The sequence below is a fragment of the Glycine max genome, chromosome 18 (genome assembly GCF_000004515.6).
Source record: "Glycine max cultivar Williams 82 chromosome 18, Glycine_max_v4.0, whole genome shotgun sequence".
In the NCBI taxonomy this organism is placed as follows: domain Eukaryota; kingdom Viridiplantae; phylum Streptophyta; class Magnoliopsida; order Fabales; family Fabaceae; genus Glycine; species Glycine max.
Window position 1 is genome coordinate 573,862 of NC_038254.2, and position 19,293 is coordinate 593,154.

The 19,293-nt window shown below is 32.4% G+C and overlaps 3 protein-coding genes across 6 annotated transcripts; 2 read left to right on the forward strand and 1 right to left on the reverse strand.

The window, feature by feature from the left end:
- Positions 1-1,056: 1,056 nt before the first annotated feature.
- On the forward strand, positions 1,057-4,092 carry LOC100500176 (F-box/kelch-repeat protein). Of its 2 annotated transcripts, NM_001251063.2 has the most exons (4): positions 1,057-1,298; positions 2,017-2,085; positions 2,181-3,000; positions 3,142-4,092. In NM_001251063.2, exons 3-4 carry the CDS (start codon positions 2,471-2,473, stop codon positions 3,767-3,769), a joined length of 1,158 nt encoding a protein of 385 aa, NP_001237992.2. In that variant the 5' UTR covers positions 1,057-1,298; positions 2,017-2,085; positions 2,181-2,470; the 3' UTR covers positions 3,770-4,092. The 2 variants fall into 2 exon arrangements, with proteins under 2 accessions (NP_001237992.2, XP_040867524.1); XM_041011590.1 differs by having other exon boundaries at positions 1,086-1,298; positions 2,017-3,000.
- A 2,717-nt stretch (positions 4,093-6,809) lies between these two features.
- On the forward strand, positions 6,810-10,537 carry LOC100797030 (nuclear pore complex protein NUP54). Its single transcript, XM_003551426.5, has 9 exons — positions 6,810-7,397; positions 7,509-7,562; positions 7,815-7,874; positions 7,974-8,084; positions 9,264-9,329; positions 9,437-9,523; positions 9,749-9,850; positions 9,930-10,079; positions 10,207-10,537. Exons 1-9 carry the CDS (start codon positions 6,975-6,977, stop codon positions 10,327-10,329), a joined length of 1,176 nt encoding a protein of 391 aa, XP_003551474.1. The 5' UTR covers positions 6,810-6,974; the 3' UTR covers positions 10,330-10,537.
- A 1,315-nt stretch (positions 10,538-11,852) lies between these two features.
- Positions 11,853-15,682, reverse strand: LOC100306477 (protein kish). 3 transcript variants are annotated; one of them, XR_001386182.2, is made up of 6 exons: positions 15,522-15,682; positions 15,084-15,139; positions 14,885-14,991; positions 13,776-13,810; positions 12,808-12,918; positions 12,016-12,072 (listed from the first exon to the last, which is right to left on the reverse strand). XR_001386182.2 is itself a non-coding variant. In XM_014770904.2 (5 exons), exons 2-5 carry the CDS (start codon positions 15,084-15,086, stop codon positions 12,041-12,043), a joined length of 177 nt encoding a protein of 58 aa, XP_014626390.1. In that variant the 5' UTR covers positions 15,087-15,139; positions 15,522-15,682; the 3' UTR covers positions 11,853-12,040. The 3 variants fall into 3 exon arrangements, 2 of the variants coding, with proteins under 2 accessions (XP_014626390.1, XP_040867906.1); XM_014770904.2 differs by lacking the exon at positions 12,808-12,918 and having other exon boundaries at positions 11,853-12,072; XM_041011972.1 differs by lacking the exon at positions 12,016-12,072 and having other exon boundaries at positions 12,802-12,893.
- Between the last annotated feature and the right edge of the window lie 3,611 nt (positions 15,683-19,293).

Consider the following 19,293-nt stretch of genomic DNA (forward strand, 5'->3'; position numbering starts at 1 on the left):
AGTAATCACTAACAAAAATATTAAACTTAAATTAAATTACTACTAAACCAATTTTAAATTTCACAATCACTCAGTTAAATGCACACTCTAGAAAATAATTGCTCGTCTTACAGTTAGCTTCCCAGTGTCTCACAATTCTTAAAGCTTAATTGGCAATATGCAAGCCTTTTTTTATGCGTTAACACTTTGTGTGTGTGTGTGTGTAATGTTGTAAAGCAACCGTTGAGGATTCAAATCCATCTTGAATGCAGATCAGAGTTAAAAAAAATTAACTGCACGTTCAAGTCTGATTTCTTATGTTTCTTTGTCTGATTCGTTTGCATTATTTGCACTTTTTAATCCAAATTAAATATCACCCAAAACAATCGTCTCCCATGGATCGAACCTTTAAATGGGGGCTTTCATATTAACTATTAATATTGCAAAAACACTTTTTAATATGCTTTTTTTACTAATCGACTAATCATTTTTATTGAAATGTATCTATTTTTACATTTGATTTCTTTTAGAAAATATTAAGAAAATAATAAAATTATATTACGCTTCTCTATTATATGTTTCGATTTTAATATTTTATTAATAAATAAAATCTCTTATATTTGGAAAATATATTTATTTTCTTATTAATATAAAAAATATTTTGATGTTGATTTTGTAAAAATGTTAAATATTCTCTGTGCAGCACACCACCTAATGTACATTCAACCACGCGATTGTTTAGATAGATCAAAATACAAAAATGAATAACTGTATATTATTATTTATAGTAATTTTCTTATCTTACTTTATTGCACTCCTCAATGTATTTTTTTCCTACTTATCCTTATCGTTGTATTATTAAAAAAAATGTATAATTTCTCAAAAAGTTTGTTTTTGTTGTAAAAATTCTCAAAAGATAAAGACAAGGGATAGTGCATATCACCAACAACAGGGCAAACCCAACCCAACCACTTCCCCCTTAAAAGAATGCCAAATTTGTCAAGAAAACATTTATCATCGTCAATTAATCAATTACTATTATCACACTAATATGCACGAGCTTATTATTAGTATTTCACAATATAAAAACTAAATATTTTCCTCTATCATCGGAACACAAACTGAGCTTGGTTTCGTTACATTATTAAATTACTTACCATTTTTCTGGTTCTGACTTGGTCGCAGCATTACGCGAGTGTCTTTCTCTCCTACAGTTTTGGTCCTAATCCTATAAGTATCCTTTGCTTCTTTTTCTTCTATCCATTCTCTTCTCCACACACTTCACAACTTCTCTTCTCCTGAATCTGCATCTTCTTTCTGTAAGTTCCTCTTTCTTCTTTTTTTTTCTTTTACTGTTCTGTTTCCGTTTCTCTATTACGGATCTACCAACATTTTAATCTGTTCCTTAATACTTGTTTCCGTTTCTCCTGAATATGCACTTGTAAAATTTATTAGTCTCTGGAGTGTGGTCAAGTTTCATTTAATAAATCAAATTGATTTTCCGTATAACAAAGGTTTACAATTCTAAACAGATTGTAAAGTTTCCCCTTACAAATTCTCTCTTGCTGTATTTCTTTTCAAACAATCTGAATTTTGTCATCAACGTTTGGTTGATTCCAGATCTGGTGGTTATTTTTGTGCTTCTGATAAATTTTATCATCATCATTATTTTCTTGGTTTTCATCGTTTTCAATGGATATTAATTGTGACTTAATATTTGGTTCACTGGAGGCATTTTGTTTTTCAATCCTTTCTTGTTTTATGTTGAGATCTCTAGAAAACATTGGAAGATTATCTTTGTTAGTTGTTTATCCTCAGGTTGGATTTTTATATCAAGGACTATACGCCTATACTAATATCTAATATGCATTCTGATCCATGTGATGTTTGCATTTGAAAGAACTGAGATTTACATTTTTAATCCTGCTGTTTTTTTTTTGGTTGTTATCCTGCAGTTTCTCTCCCTATAAATTGGTATAAGCTTAAATATCTCTAATTCTTATGTTAACTTTTCTTTATCCTGTTTGATCTATGCAGCCTATATGAACTTGAAGAAAATGGAAGTTACAGGTGGCTAAGTCTTGGCAACTTCTATGGCCTACTCTGGTATGCCTTTATAATTTTGTTGATTAACAATTTAACATTGATTACTTTTATATTTAAGTTCAAAATATGATAACTCTTTGCCATAATGTATATAGGTATCCGGGCAATGTGTGAGGGAGGATACAACTTAGGCAGTTTAAGAAACAATTGGCAGAAAACCAGTAAGAAGAATCACTGTGGGAGCAGAACAACTGTTATGGAATTTGAATCAGACTGGACAAAGCATAGAAAATCATCTGCTCATACTGCTCAAGTGATCCGTTCTGCAACATCGTTCATGCCTTGGTCTAGTAGAATCCCAATTGGTGAAGGATTTTATGAATTTCTGTAGTTATATGCTTCTCAACAAAAGTTCTTTACATCCTCATAATTGTTGGTTTAAAAAATGCCTGGTTTTACTGTTGGAAAGAAGAGATTTATCCAGCCAAATATGTGTTTCACCAATTTGATCCATCAAGATAAATCAACTCTTTCACAAAGCAATCATTGTTTATTCCCTGAGGCACTGAATAAAGATTATAGCCCCATTCTACCTGGGCTGCCTGATGATGTGGCTGAGTATTGTCTTGCACTTGTGCCTCGTTCCAACTTCCCTGCTATGGGTGTTGTGTGTAAAGGATGGAGGTCGTTTATTCAAAGCAAAGAATTCACTACTGTGCGAAAATTGGCTGGGATGCTAGAGGAATGGCTCTATTTCTTAACAACAGACTGTGAAGGAAAGGAAAGTCATTGGGAGGTTATGGATTGTCTCGGTCATAAATGCCGATCTCTTCCACCAATGCCTGGTCCAGGAAAGGCTGGGTTCCAAGTGGTGGTTCTTAATGGAAAGCTTCTTGTCATGGCTGGTTATTCTGTTATTGAAGGAACTGCCTTTGCCTCAGCAGAGGTTTACCAATATGATTCTTGCCTCAACAGGTATTAATTTCTACCTAGAAATCTTGGGATTTTGTTACATATGATAAATTCATCTTTGTAATTTAGTTAAATATGGACCTATTGTCCCATTCATAATTTGAGAAACATAATTACTTGCTCCATTCTCTATTGCAATTGCAGCTGGAGCAGATTGTCAGACATGATTGTGGCTCGTTATGACTTCGCTTGTGCTGAAGTCGATGGCTTGGTTTATGCTGTGGGAGGCTATGGGGTGAATGGTGACAGTCTCTCCAGTGCTGAGGTGTATGATCCAGATACTGACACGTGGACACTGATAGAGAGCCTTCGCCGCCCGAGATGGGGTTGTTTTGCTTGTGGATTTGAGGGTAAGCTCTATGTGATGGGTGGAAGGTCAAGCTTTACTATTGGAAACTCCAAGTTTGTTGATATATATAACCCTGAGAGACACAGCTGGTGTGAGATTAAGAATGGCTGTGTTATGGTCACAGCTCATGCAGTATTAGGAAAGAAGTTGTTCTGCATAGAGTGGAAGAACCAGCGGAAGCTAGCTATATTCAGTCCAGAGGACAATTCATGGAAAATGGTACCAGTTCCGTTGACAGGAAGCTCAAGCATTGATTTTCGAATTGGGATACTAGATGAAAAGTTGTTGCTATTCCCTCTGGAAGCTGAAACTGCTTTTCAAACATTGTTGTATGATCCAAATGCAACTCTGGGGTCAGAGTGGCAAACTTGTGACATAAGGCCATCTGGTTTGTGCTTGTGTTGTGTAACAATCAAGGCATGAAACCTTGTCGTATCTGGCTCTATGAAGTGATGGATACATCTATGGAATTCTCTGCATTTTATCAAGAATGAAGACAGCAGTGAGTGTGAGTGTTCCTCACGATCACATCATACTATTATCTGATTTTAATTTTGTGTTTTAGCTTGTTTGTGGCTGTTAGTTACTTGGCTCCTAGTGTTATGAGGGACTAATTCCCTTGGTCTTGTGATTGTCTACTTTTGAGTAGCACTATTTCAAACCGTGGTGGGTGAGTTAATTGTTTATTGTTCTCTTTTGGGCTTTTTGATATAATATAAATCAAGCGATAGCTTTAGAATTTTAAATCCAATACTCAGAGGTAGGTGCACGTGGTAGGCTGTCAAACTTTATGACTGAGACGGAAACAAGTTGAGCATATTGGGTGAGAGATATCAGATATGAGAACGACCGACGAATGAATTTCAATCATATGATTCAAATGGATCGTTAAAATTAAGTATGATGACCTGCTTAGTGCTTGGTGTCTTGAGAGATTAAAATAAAAGAATAAGATTAAAATTTCAACGGAGAAAAAAGGTGCACCTTTGTACGATTTTATCTAATAAAAGTTTGGAGATGTATGCAATTAAATATAAATATTAAATTATATTTTTTTCATAGAAAATTGATTCATATGAAAGTGAAAGGAATAAAAAAAAGTTATCGAACTCAGAATTACATTCTTTCTCTATGTGGAAGAATGTAAAAAAAAAGAAGCATTTTTCATCTTTCTCTTGCTTTCCTTTTCATCCAAATCTACATAACAACACTTGACTGATTCACGCTTAAGCAAGCAATTCCAATCATCTCAGAAAAAGGGTAAAAGCACAAATTCTGTATTTGTCTTGCCTTTCATTTTATATGCCAGTCGTCCCCTCTTCCCCTGCACATTAAATAATATGAATTTTTATTTGAATAAAATTATTTAAATAAAATATTAGTTTAATAGGAAAAGTTATTTCTAAGATGAATAAATATTTTACCTGTCACATTTTAATTTGTTTCAATAATATTAATTTCAGAATAACACTGGAGTAGTTATCAATTCCGTAAAGAGGAGATAAGTTAAAAAAAATGCACCTCTTACTGATAGCATATTAACATACGATTAATAATCATTTCATGGATAAGTGAAATGCCAAAAAAAAAAACACTCATTTTGGACTGCAATTTATTTATAAGGGCATGTGTGGAATGTCAAGATAATTTTGTAACATACTAGGCCATTTTTTTGAACGGGCGTAGTAGGACTCTTTTCCTTTTGTGAAACTTTTATTTTGTTTTTTTCATCATCTCAAATCTCAATAACTGTAAATGTAAACGTGTAAAATGCAAATAAACTTCGAATGTCAAATATTAAGAAAAAAGATATTTTTTTATAAAAAAAAGAAGAAGAGAGAAACATTTTAAAGAAAAAATAAAGAAAAAACTTTTTGAAATAGATGAACTGAATAATGATGAAAAAATACCTTTGAAGAAAAGAGAAAAGAACGTAAAAGGCGAATATAACTATTCTTTTAAGAGACCAAAGTTTATTCGTATAAGATAGTAAGAATATTTTTTTTCTTTTGTGAAACTCGTCCTTTAAAATCATTTACATCATCACACAAATTAAAATTTATTTTAAAAAATGCAAAAATAAGGCCAACAAGAAACTGCAGATGTTAAATATTAGAAAAAAATTAAATAATTTTACACAAAATAAATAGAAACGTATCACAGAGAAGGGAAATAAATAAAACAAAAAGGTTATGTTGTTGTAAAAATGAAACTTTAAAATAGAAAACGATAAATTGAATAATCAAAATATCAAGTGATTAGTGATAGAGAGCTAAGAGAGGTGCACAAATAACTTGAAGCTCCATGAAAATGATTTGTATAGCTTAAGATTCTTCGAATTCTTTGGAGAAAGAGATCATAATAATAGTTTTTTAAGGTCAACCATGACAATAGTTAAAACCAATAGAATTGGTGAATATTTAGAAGGAAAGGTCCAGATGAAGGAGGTAGAACCAAGGCTCACCAATATAAGCCAAATCGAGAAATAAATTGAATCTAATTAGTTAAACAACAAAAAAAATCATTAATTCAATTTGTCATCACTAAATTCGTCACTAATTGATAACATAATTGGACCCCTTTGATAGCAGACACCACGACCAAGCCACCACTTCCATGGTTAGGTCGCAACAAATTACAAGTTGAGTTATGATTTGTGTATTTTTTTATGTACTTTTAAACCTCCTGTCTTAATTTGTAACTTGAGAATAGTTTACCCATTTTAGTTGGGTTTGTGAGTGTTTAAGTGTCTTTTTATTAACACTTTTGATAACTTTGAATGAAATTTAAATTAAATACTTTATTTAGTGTGAGACTGAGATTATTTTTCTTTGAGTTTTTGAATTGAACCAAAGTAATTCTTATATACACTTTTTTATTTTTTTATGGCGGATCATCGGATTAGACTCATCATTCATTCAATGAATTTGGTATTTTCTTTATCATCTTCTTCCTTCTTCATATTTTTTGTTCATGAATTCTTGAAGGTCCATTCATATAATCTTATAAATTCACATATGAATCTTGCTATACTTTAAAGGATTCTATTAAATTGACATCTATATTGTTCTTTTAACTCAATAAGATTCAAAGTTAATTCTTTTTTTTAATTCTAAGTTAATTTTACTATAATTGAGTTTTTAAAATTAAACTTAATGTATATTTGAGGATGAGTTTGGGTTGTATTTGAAATTGTTCCAACTTAGTTTAGTGACTTGTGATTTTATATATTAGTGACTTGTGATTTTATATATATAATTTTTTTTATACAATTACACATGAATAATTAAGCTAACTGACTTAATGGATAATATTTCTTCTAACATATTATATTTATAATAAATCATTTATCTTGAAACATAAGTTGTAAATTTATTTTAATATTTTCTTAATTTTATAATTTAATTATACATCATGTTATGCAAACCTATTGTTTAAAGAAACATATTTTATGATGTACTATATTTCACATTTTAATTAATATTTCGACTACACGTACTACTAGTAGACGGTGTTAGATCTAGTGTGTAAAGAAAATCAAACAAACCTTTCTTCGAACACCTTCTCTGCATCGAGCGCGCCTTTTACTTTGAACTCGGGAGTGGAGGGAGCAGAGAACACCAACACCATGTTTGGCTCCGCTCAACCTTCTTCTTCTCCCTTCGGCACCCCTTCTTCTACCCCTGCTTTTGGCACCCCTTCTTCAACCCCTGCTTTTGGCACCCCTTCTTCGACCCCAGCATTCGGTACCCCTTCCTTCGGTACCCCTTCTTCTACCCCTGCATTCGGTACCCCTTCTTCTACCCCTGCCTTCGGTTCTTCCCTCTTCTCCACACCCTTCTCTTCTCAACCGCAACAACAACAACAACAACAACAACAACAGCAACAAACTCCACTCTTTCAACAACAACAAACTTCTTCTGCTTTCGGCTTTCAGAATTCCCTCGCACTCGCAGCACCGCAACCCTCGCTCTTCCCAAATGCTCAATTGACCACTCAGATGGCTAACGTTGCACCTGTTCCTTTCTCCCTCGCCGATCGCGATGTTCAGGTTTTTTGATTTTTTATTTTCCTTGCACAACTTTTAAATTTTTTTAATCGAATTTTGCTTTTTCAGTTTTTCACTGATTAATTTTGTGTGATGTCTATGTTCTTCAACAAGACTATTGTTGATGCTTATAAGGAAGATCCCGGGAACCCCAAGTACGCATTTAAGGTATCTTGAAAATGTGTCCTTTGTGGCGCTTGATTATGAAGTTCTTGTGTTTACCCCATTCGTGCAATGAACAAATTTAATATATACTTAGGTTTGGATTTCATGCTGTTGCACATTTTTTTCATAACTTTGAAATTAGGGTTCAAGCCTTAAGTCTACATTAACTGTTTTTTCTGATGCCACGTGGCAAATGTTAGAATTGCACTTTTGGGTTTCACGTTTTCCTCACATTGATGTTTCTGTGTTGTTCAGCATTTGTTGTTCAGTGTAACAGAACCGCAGTTTAGAGTGAAGCCTGCCGGTGTATCAGATGTAAGTTTGTAGTTTACCCGGTAAACGCTCTAGTTGGGAGCTTCTTTTACTTTTCTTTTTCCAGCATTGGCTAATTATGGGATTAGTTTATGTTGCTAGATCATGTGGGCGGAGGCAATGGGGAAGCTTGAGGGTATGGAAAGTGCTGATAGAGAACGTCTGTGGCCACAACTTGTTCAGGGTTTTAAGGATCTTTCACAACGCCTTAAGGTAAACTTTATTAGGCTATGTTTGGATCGATTGAAAGGAATAGAATAGAGCAGAATGAAATGAAATGGCATCAGTTGCTGTTGTTTGAATTATATAAATTAGGATTAGGATATATTGGAATTGAATATGATAGAAGCTATTCCATGTTCTGACCAATTTCATTCAGTACCTCAATTTTAACTCCTTCCAATTTTGGGGTGTGGAGTGGAACTAGCTTATTGTTTCCTAATAATATCCTTACCATTCTGTACATTTCTCAAACAATGAAGTGAATAACTTTCTTCAATAGCATTTCCATCCCAAAATATCCAAACAGTAATATGATAATTTTATTTCATTTTATGTCATTTCGCTCCGTCTCATTTGTCATTAGATATCCAAACTAAACATAAACTATTAGTGATTGTATGTCATATAGATGTATCAATTTTGATGGGTTAACTACTAGAATAATACTAGTAATTTAAATATATGATATATATGATATTTGGAAGAAAATCAATGCTCGTCTGGGGCTTTTTGGCTCCTTTCTGTAGTTCAGTTTCTAGATATCTTATATAAATGGTCATCAATTTCAAAATTTGGTGCACATCATCAGCATTGATGCCAGCCGACATAAAACTCACCAGTAACACCGAACATCATCAGCATTGATGCCTTCACAAGTGAATTTCGTTTTACATGCAAAAGTTGTTTACAATATTAGCAGAGGAATCAATATTTTATGTCAAGATTTTGACAGAACATAATGTTTCAATCAAATGTGTGAAACTGTGATAAAAGAAATTTATGATGGGCAATGAAAAGAAGAATTAATAGACATGCGTTTTTGACATTATTTGTATGTGCTAAGATGAGCTAGGTGCTTTTGGGAACATATCTGCATCAATACTATCGTAGTAAATTCAGATCAATTGTCATCGAACCTTGTCTATTATATTGATTTTCACTTGTCTGAATGGATTTATAACTCGTTACTAGGTAGATATTGAAATGCCAGAAATAGAATGGCTATATAGTGATGCTTTGAGTATTGAATTTTTTGAGATGTATCCACCAGTAAAGTATTTGATGAAAAAAGGGAGATTCTACCAAACTCTGATATAGAAATTGTTGAAATCTGAGGATTAGATATAATGCAAGCCTTGAGTATACATTTTTGCTCACATTGTCATGCAGATACAAGATGAAGTCATTGTTTCTGATGCAGAGAGATTGCGTATAACCCAAAGCAACGTTAAAATGGTATTGCTCTTCCCTTTGCTCAACCAAGAGCACAATGTTAATGTGGTACTGGTTTTTCTATTGTGCATTGCTGACTTGTCTTTCTAATAGCTTGATACTTTTTGCAGCTCCAAAGACATTTTCAAGCTGATACTCTTCCTTGGATTAAAAGACTGAAACAAAAAGAACAAATTCTCCAGCAACGTCTTTTAAGAGTAGGTTCAATTATTATGTGTTTAAGAATTAGATTGTTTTCTTGAAGGAGGATGAATCAATTCTCCAGCCCCAAATTAGCTACTATAATATGCAGTTGATGTAAAGTTTTTACATTTATATGTCCCTAATAGCATTTTGATTCTGAAAGTCACATTAATGATTTGTCAAGGCTTTGAATTTTTTCATTCGTTGCTCCTCAATTATATTTTCTCATGTGATTCAAGGTAATGAGAATAGTGGAGGCATTGGAGGAAAAAGGCTGCCGTATCCCCTTAACAAAAGGGGAAGCTGAACTTGCTGAGAAATTAGCCACAATAACTAGACAGGTAGAAATTTTGTCCAACACCAATCTTCTGCCTCTTGCTTTGTTGCTGAGATGGAGCTTATATGGAAATATCTTTTCAGCTGAAAGGATCTGGAGCGGAACTGTCAAGAAGGGTACAAAATCTACTAACTGTATCTCGTGTTAAAGCTAATAGCAATGGATTTGGTAGCTCCGTTTATCTTCCAGGGTCAACCAAAATTCATGAACAGAGTCTTGGTGATCTACAAGAGGTAAGATGGAACCAACTTGAGAGATTTATTATTTAACATTTTTATTCTTGATTTGCGTTTTTGCTTTTAAAAAAGTATTGTTTGCATAAAGAATTCAATGTAACGACGCCCTAATTTGTGCGAGCAGGTTTTACAGCAGCAGATGGAGGCCATTGCAAGACTTGGCAGTGTTCTGAAGCGAGATATACGGGATATGGAGATTATGATGACCGAGGACACAGCAAGAACTGAAAATGGGAATTTAATCTGAACTTAGTCTACAAAATCATTAGCCTTCTTGGGTTGTATTCACATTTTATTTATATATTTTTTAACCCATCATGATTTGGTAACTAGTGGAAACTAATGTAACGAGCACATCCACATACTATGTGCTCTTTCCGCTGCTTATTGGAACTTCCCATCATCAACTTCGAGAAAACGTTATGCAAATTGATTAGTCATTGCTAATTTGCAAACTTTGTTTCTACAGTGATGACAACGAAATCAAAATTTCCCATTGAAAGGTATTTTCGGGTGCTCCAAAGCCTTTATATTCTATTTGATTTTATCAGAGTATTCTTGAACTTCTAGTTTTAATCCTAAGTTATGACATTAATGCTTTATTTGGGTTATGAAAAATAAAGAGTTTTTAGTCTTTATAAAATGAATGAATTTTAATTTAAGTTTTCACTGATTTTCATTCACAAAAAAGTAAAACAATTTCTTTGTTCTCTATGTAAAATTAGTTAAATGTTTATGTTTAGCAAGAGGCCAAGTAATCATTCACTCATCCACGCGACACTTGTTATAAGGATTATTATAAGTATCAAAACTAAAAAGATAAACTATAATTGACTCATTAAAAGAGTAATTTAAAAGACTTAAATATATTTTTTCGTGCTTATAATATATATCTTTTTTAGTTTATTACCTAAAAAAATATTTATTTATTTATTTTATTATATGATATTTTTAAACTTTTATATTTGGTAACAAACAAAAAAATTAGGTAGTAAACTAAAAAAAGGAGTATATTGCATATATAAAAAACATTTAAATCAATTTAAAATTTTAAAAATATAAAAAGAAAAGAAAAAACTTTATACAGATAAAAATCAAAACTCACCAATTTTACAAGGGCATTTAAATTATAAAGTAAAATGAAAAATATGCATAACTTAGATGGATCGTAATACAAGAAAAAAGTAAATTTTTGTTTATTTAGATAAGTGAAAAATGAAAATAAACATTTTTTTATTGAAAAATGTAATTATTTTTAACTTGTTATGTTTTCATGGCATAAAATTATTTTTTAAAATTATATTATAAAAATTTAAAATTTAAAACAATGAAAAAAAGAATTTTTTAAAATAAAATTTCTCAGTGCTCCTCACTCAGTGTAAAATTGCATTTCATCTTATCTTTTTTTTTCCCACTCTATTTCTATCCCAAGGATTAAGCACAATCATGCGTCTTTATTTCAGATATTTTTGGATCTGAAGTGTTTTTAACTCTTCATCATTGACACTTGCATTTTTTATAGTTTATTTGATTTTTTAAAAAAAATCAATTAAAGTGAAATTAGTTAATATTGGTCTAAGTAACCTGATGGAACCTAAATCTGAATTATTCATTGTGAAAACATTCACCACGCTGTCAATCTGTGTATCAGCGACACTATTGGTGTGTATAATATTAACGTTAGCAGCGTAATTCGGATTCGAAGTCATCATATTAATAAATTGTGGGCTTTTATGTTATCGACATCTGAGATAGAGAGATCCCCCACCATAAGCTAGAAATTCGAATTCCATGTAATAAACTTGGGGATTAATGGCAAAAACTCCAATTCGTTTCAACAACGAAAAAAAATAGATAGCTAACTCTATGATTTCAGGGGCTCCAATGAAATCAAAAGTACAAGCTCTCATTTTGTAGATCTGCAAATAATTTGAATTTAGAAATCTGAATTTTGCATATCAAACTGCGGTCAAGCATAGAACGGACGCCCCTGCAAAGCATCAAATTTCCAAATTGTTAGTGTCGACAGTTACCACGTTGAACTTATAACAGAAGGAGGCACAATTGATGAATAAAAAATGAACAGTATGCAATACAGTCATGATCAACAACACTGAACTGATTAAGAGTGGGGCCTTAAGGTATGGAGGAAGAAAAAACCATGACAGGAGTTTTGGCAAAAGAATACTACAATATAAGAGGATGATCTTGAAAAGCTATCCACTTTGTCGCAGAAAAAACAAGGGAAAAGGAAATCAGAGGTAATGAAACGATATATGTAAGTATCAAATCAGCATCTGTTCAGGACTTCCATTAAGGCCATTGCAATACTATACGTGCTTTGACCAAAAATGTTCCACATAGCTGATCCAGTTTCAATTTCTTTTAACAAGTTTATGGTGCAATATTTCATAGAAAAAATCATATTTGATATTTGTCGCTAAGTTGCCAAATCATGGTTACAATCACTAATGGTTTCACTTCTAAACATCTGTACAGAAGAATGAGTATAATCACTGGATGATCCGGGAAAGGGCAGCACCATCAATCATCAGATCTCCATTGAAAGAACTCAAAGAAGGTGCCACGCCTATATTATATGGTTTAGAAACTTTTGTTAACATTTTACAGGAAAAAAATACTTATTACACATACTTTTTCCCCAACATTAGTTTCCTGATTAGTATGATACTTGCCCCCAAAAAAAAAGCAAAGAGAAACTTACTATTGAGTAAAACAAAACTTAGAAGAAGATTATTGAAACGCCCATCATAAAGCAACCCGCAGCTACCCACGGGCTTAAACGTTCACCTGTTTTGGCAATCACACAAGCTTACTGAAGATAATATCACCAATTAGATTGAACATCTCATGAAATATATAATTCTTTTTGGGTGAAAAAACGGAGCAATAGAAGAGTTACATGTGGATAACAAGCAGAGTAAAGACTCACGCTACACCATGAATGGGAAACTAAGTTTAAAATATATTTTTGTTCTCACTTTGTAGCATTTTCTTTTATTGTTTTGTAAGCAAAAAGAATCAAACAATGAAAATCTATTCCACAACATATCCCAGCATGCTGGTGCCTGATGCAGCACGAAATGTGAGGCAACAAATTCAAGAATTACATGGCAAAGCTAGAAGTCAAGTAACTGATGCCCCAAACAACATTATGAATGCCCCCATCATGTAGCATTTTGAAGCTAATGTTTCATAATAAGTAAAAGATTTATGAAAATGACACATAAGTACCATCATAATGTAGCATTCTGAAAGAATGTTCCATAATTACTGAAGGATTTATAAAAATAACATGTATGAAGCACACCTACAGAAAAGGATGTAATCATGATTTGCTACACAAGTAAAACAAGGACAGAATCATAAGTCCATAACCCAACCTTTTTATATTTGCATCACTCATAATGTACCCCTGGTTTTCCACGGCCAATAGGTAAATCATAAACACAACTATGTTCTTTGGTCTAAGTTAACCATTCAATATATGTTAAACTTGACAGATCTGAAGTCATTAAGGCAGAAATCACAAGGGGAAAAGCAAAAACTCATAACTGAAGAAATCATAACAAAACTTCCAAGGTAACATGGACTCATTGTAGGACTCCTCCCACACTCCTTTCCACCTCTTTTCCAAAGCTTAAATAAATAAAGAAAATAGGAGACATCTACCTATTCTTGCCGCCTTCCAGAAGAAACCACGAAACCTGTCAGGAAAGCATATATGTCATGCCATCAAGTCTGTTCAGCAAGTTTAAAAAATCTGTTACAGAGAATGAAAACACTAATGCAAAAAATACAACAGTTAAAAAAAGAACATAAATAGGGCAAAACCTTATGATACATAGAATTTTGAACAAATAATATTCAAATGTTCATATGATCAATCACTTGAAAAGAAAAAATGAAAGGTAAGGGAAAAGAATGAAGGCTTGAATAGTGATTTTCCTCCCCTCTGGTTGGATGTTTAAAATTAATTTGAGGGGGAACTTTCAAAAGTTCATAAAAATTAGTAAAGGGGATGTTTTTGAGTGGTGACATGATATTAGCAACCCCATTTTCTTCACTCATTTCATAAACTCTCAAACAAGAGAAAGGTTCAAAGTAAACTTCCCCTTCCCTTCCCTCTCCCTTTATTCTCCTCAATCCAAACATGCATAAGAAAGTATTGCATACTATGGTATTGCTCTGTACTAACAACATTGGACCAAAAGTGTAACGCCCCTAATTGTCAACTTCTCAACGGCTCGCACTCTACGGTATTTCATATAGTGGCACTTCACTCAACTTCTCGTTGATTAGAACCCTTTGTAGGTAGCCCTTTCCGAGACCTCGACAATCTGCTTCAGCTGCTTTCAAGATCAATGATTGTCCCTCTAAATCAACACGATACTTTTTAGCATGCTTTGTTCTCACTCACACGCTTGCTAAGAAATTTCCCAGAAGGTCACTTAACCCATAACTACTCCAAATCAAACATGCTTAACTGTAGAGTTATTAAATAATAAGTTACCAAAAAGTAGATGCATCTTGTTTGTATAGGTAATACCAATTAATTATTTTAAGTCATCCTCAACTGCACAGTCTAATACTTGCATTGTCTCTAGATTCCTCTCATTCTGGTATGATTCGATCGAAGTGTTACAAAAAGCAACATTGAAAATTAACTAATAAGACCTACACATCTACACTACTTGAATGAAACATTGTTAACATCTGCAGAAACTATATAACTATTACAATCCGTATTTACAAATGGCGCGAGATGAAGACATATATACCCAGTTTTCTGGTCAAGGATCGCCGGAAACTGCATCTTGAAATAAGTGCAGGCACATATTCCCAGAAGTATCACAGTTAGAAATGAATGGAAATTGAAAAGCGCTGACTGAAACAAAACAGAAAAACGGATGTCAAATGCAATGAATTGAACACTCTATGAATTACATCAAAATGATTCCAAATTTTCAGTTTCCTCACCATTTCAGCGTATTCTTATAATTTGCCAATTTCCACCTTCCTCCCTCTCTTCAAGTCTACAAAACATGCCATAAGAAATCACATTAGACCTATGAATGAGGCTATGACCCAAAACCATATACAATAATGCAATTAACTAAACAGTGGCACGCACAAGCAACCAAAACCTTAAAAATAGCGATTACACGATCTCAACCAAGTTCAATTACAAGTCTCTTAGGAGAGTAAAAAAGCAAACCCTAAAAATAATAATTAAAAAAAAAAGAGTAGATCCTTAATAGCTAAAGGGTTATGAGATTGTGAATTTAGGAAAAAATGAAGCAAAGACGAATTGAAGATGGATCTGCATAGAATGAGTTCATTAATGGATAAAAGGGACGATGAAAAATATGAAGTAGCGTAGATTTTATAGCGAAACGGAGAACATGAATCAATTACCGAATCGAAGTTGCAACTGTCGCTCCCAGAAATCTGTGAGCGTCAATATACAATACAATCGCCGGAAGAATACCCTTTAGTTTTGATCCAGTTAGTGTTTAGTTCTGTTCTTTACTTCATCCCTTCCCCTTCCCTTCCTACCTGTTTTATTGTTTTTACTCCCTAAAAAATTTATTATAGTTTTGGTTTGGCTTAATTATACAGCTAATTTTTTTAATTATAATTAAAAGTTTAGCTTACTCTCTTAATTATTAAAAAATTTAATTTAATCCTTTAATGGTTTAAAATAAACATTTTAAAATTAGTCGTAAATTTCAATAAACATTTTATAGCGAAACGGAGAAAATTTTTTGTTAGTTTGATTGAGAAAATTTTTGTAAAGATGATTTTTACATTCATTATCAAATAGATTTAATTGATGATTGATGTAAAAATTTCTTGTTTTATATTGGTTATATAGCTAGACAAATGAGTTTAGAGTCACGAATTATCCATTAAACTCACTCACAACTTACATAGTATAATGACACTATTTTTTAAGATCATTGGGACTATGGGCTTTTTGAACCCAATAGATTTTATCCACGGGTTAAACAATCTAGTTTTTGTGGGATCACGGACTTTTATAACCTACTTAAAAAAATTGTGCATTTAAAATTTACACTGAATTTGTTTGAATTTATACTTGACATTTAACATTTAAGTATTATCTATATGATTTAATTATTAGTAAACGATGATATAATATTTTGATTAAGTATAGAATTATAGATTAAATAAGCATAAAAAATACAATGAATGTATTATTCATTTAACCCTAAAATTTGTACCAAGCGAAGCAGAAGGAAAATTTGTAAATATCAAAACTTTCTTTATCACAATCATAAAAAAAAAAACTTTGTTTATAATAAAAATCAAACACTAGTGCAGAATGAACAATGTGCCTGCTGGCTATGGGATTCGAACCCATGCGCAGTTGACTACAAATGATCTAAGTCCTTTTCATAAGTTTGGTTAGTTTGATTGATAAAATTTTTGTAAATAAACATTTTAAAATTAGTTATAAATTGCAATATAGATGACTTTTACATCTATTATCAAATCGATTTAATTGATGATTGATGTAAAAAAAATTTGTTTTACATTGATTATAGAGTTAGACAAATGAGTTTAGACTCATGTATTATCCGTTAAACTCACTCACAACTTGCATAGTATAATGACATTATTTTTTTAAGGTCATTTGGACTGTGGCTACAAATGATCTTAAGTCCCCTTAACTTCTCGGGCGAACCGGCTATTTTGTTAAAAGCTATCAATTTTTATTAAGTGAAGCAATGACTTTGGTAGTAGTGTTCATGCAAAGAACGTGGTTACTACTATATACCTATGTGAAATGAGGTAATCACATGCAATCCATGGTCTTTCATTAACTCCAATCTACTAAAGTAAGTCATGTTGTTGGTTTTGTTTTTTCGGCCTTATAGCATATACATTGTGTAGTTACATAGATGAATTGATTATCCTTATAGACTTATAATTTCACATAGGTTTAAAACATCTTATACAAATTTATTTTAACGTTAAAATTATTAAAGTGAATGTTTAAATTAATTTTACAGGTCCTTCAATCCTTAAAAAATATATTATGAAATAAGTATTTTAAGTAATAATTATTTATATAAGTTATTACATATCATCTACTTCAATATAAAAAAAAATTAAACAATGCTATTTAAAATTAAGCAACTCATAGAGATGCTCTAGGGATAAAAAAAAAAGTGAATACTCAATCAGTCATAAAAGCATGTTTAAAGAATTAAGATAATTTAAAAGGACAACAGTTTTGCATGAAGAATTAAAAATGTTGAGTTGTTAAAACTTTGTTAATCTAATACTATTGAGTACTTATCGAGTACAAGTTTTTTAACCATTGTTTTCTAATAGTACTCACCTTGAAGGAATTTTTTTACTCTTTCATATTTTATTCCCTAATTCTTTGTTTATTTTATTTCTTTTCTTTACTTTTCTGATCATCTTTTTCATTATTTTCTCATGATTTTGCATCTCATGTTATACGATTTTTGTTTTTGTTTTTCCTTCTCGCACGTCAAATCTTCATGGCTTTCATAACTTCACATGTTCATCTCCTTTCACATCTTCCATTTTTTTTTCTTTAATTGATTTTGTTATTGTTTAGTCTCATTTTGCTTGAGTTTAGATTCGACATTTCTTAGGTGGTTAAGCACATATGCTTTTGTTAACTTGTTAAATCTTGAGTTCTAACTTTTGCTTAATAGTTAAGCTTGTATTTATTTGGCTTTGATGATTTTAACCTCTATATTTATATATATATATATATATATATATATATATATATAGATATATAATATCAAACTCAATCTAATTGGGTCATAAGAAATTATCCAAGTAGATAAACAGAGAGTACATCAAACAGGTAATATAACTTACAAAGTGAAACTGCATGTCTAAAATCATAGATCACCCCACGAGACCCCTTCGGCCGAGAATGACATTTTCCAAACAAAAACAACTTCATCAACTTCTCCCTTATATGGTGGTTAAGCATTGAGATTTTGATTTTAGCTTACCTCTTGAGTAGTTAGGCACCACATTTTGCTTTTACTATTGATGCTTAAACTTTATAATTTTTGCCCTTATTAGAAAGTTAAATTTTTTATAATTTTAATCTTCATATACCTTTTAGCCGATATATTTCTGACATTTTTCATTGTAGTTTGTTTTGACTTAATATACATTTTGTGTTGTTCATCTCAAGTTGAAGTGATGCGAACATCTTCCAATTTGCTGAGAGCAATATATTAGAGATGTCATTAATTAAAAGTTAATTACCCTATATAAATACTTTATAGTATAATGACTTTGTACTTAAATACTATTAATGATTTTAGATAATACAATTTTATTTTTCTTTTAATTATCTCTTCTTCTTATTTATGTTTTCAAACAACCCCCCTCTCCACATATATAAATATTGGCTTAATTAAGTTTTTCATATCTATAATATAGTCCATTTTTAAAAAAATACTTAAGATTCATTTTTCCCCCAAATACCTAAAAAAAATTTAGGTTTCATTTTACTACCTGTTATTAGTCCGCATCTGTTAAGTAATGACGTGACAAACGACATGCCACGCCATCATGTCTAGTCATTAAACACGTAGGCACTAAAACCACCTCCAAATTGATGGCGGCGCCACCATTCCTCCCAAGAAATGCAGACATCTTGCCGTCAAACTTGTTCGCTCCGCCGCTGCGTAGGCTAAGGGCCGCCCCCATCCAAAATCATTGTCGTACATAGGAAACCTCAACGAGCTTCCTATTTGCACGGTGGCGTCGTCGTGGTTTCCCAACTCAAAGGACTTAGGCTCGCACTCCCAATTCTCCAAGTTACGGAGCATCGTAGCACCATCGAAGGCAACACAATTATAACAATGGCAATTTTTTTTATCATTAATGCATTAATTATTTGTTTTTTTAGTGATGTTATTGTTACCTTCTGGCAGGTGGAGCATGACATTGCAGCTGAGGATGGATTCGCGGCAGAAATTGGGGAGGCTGGAGGGAGAGGTGGTAGCTCCTCTAGAGATTCCCACGAAGGTGGTGAAGAAGTTCCAAAAGGAGGCATCGTCGGTGACAGAGTGGCAGATGGCAGAGCGTGTAACTGATTTTGTGGGGAAAGGAAAAGAGTTGCTTGGAGATTGGAGGGACATCAGACAAAGACGATGGG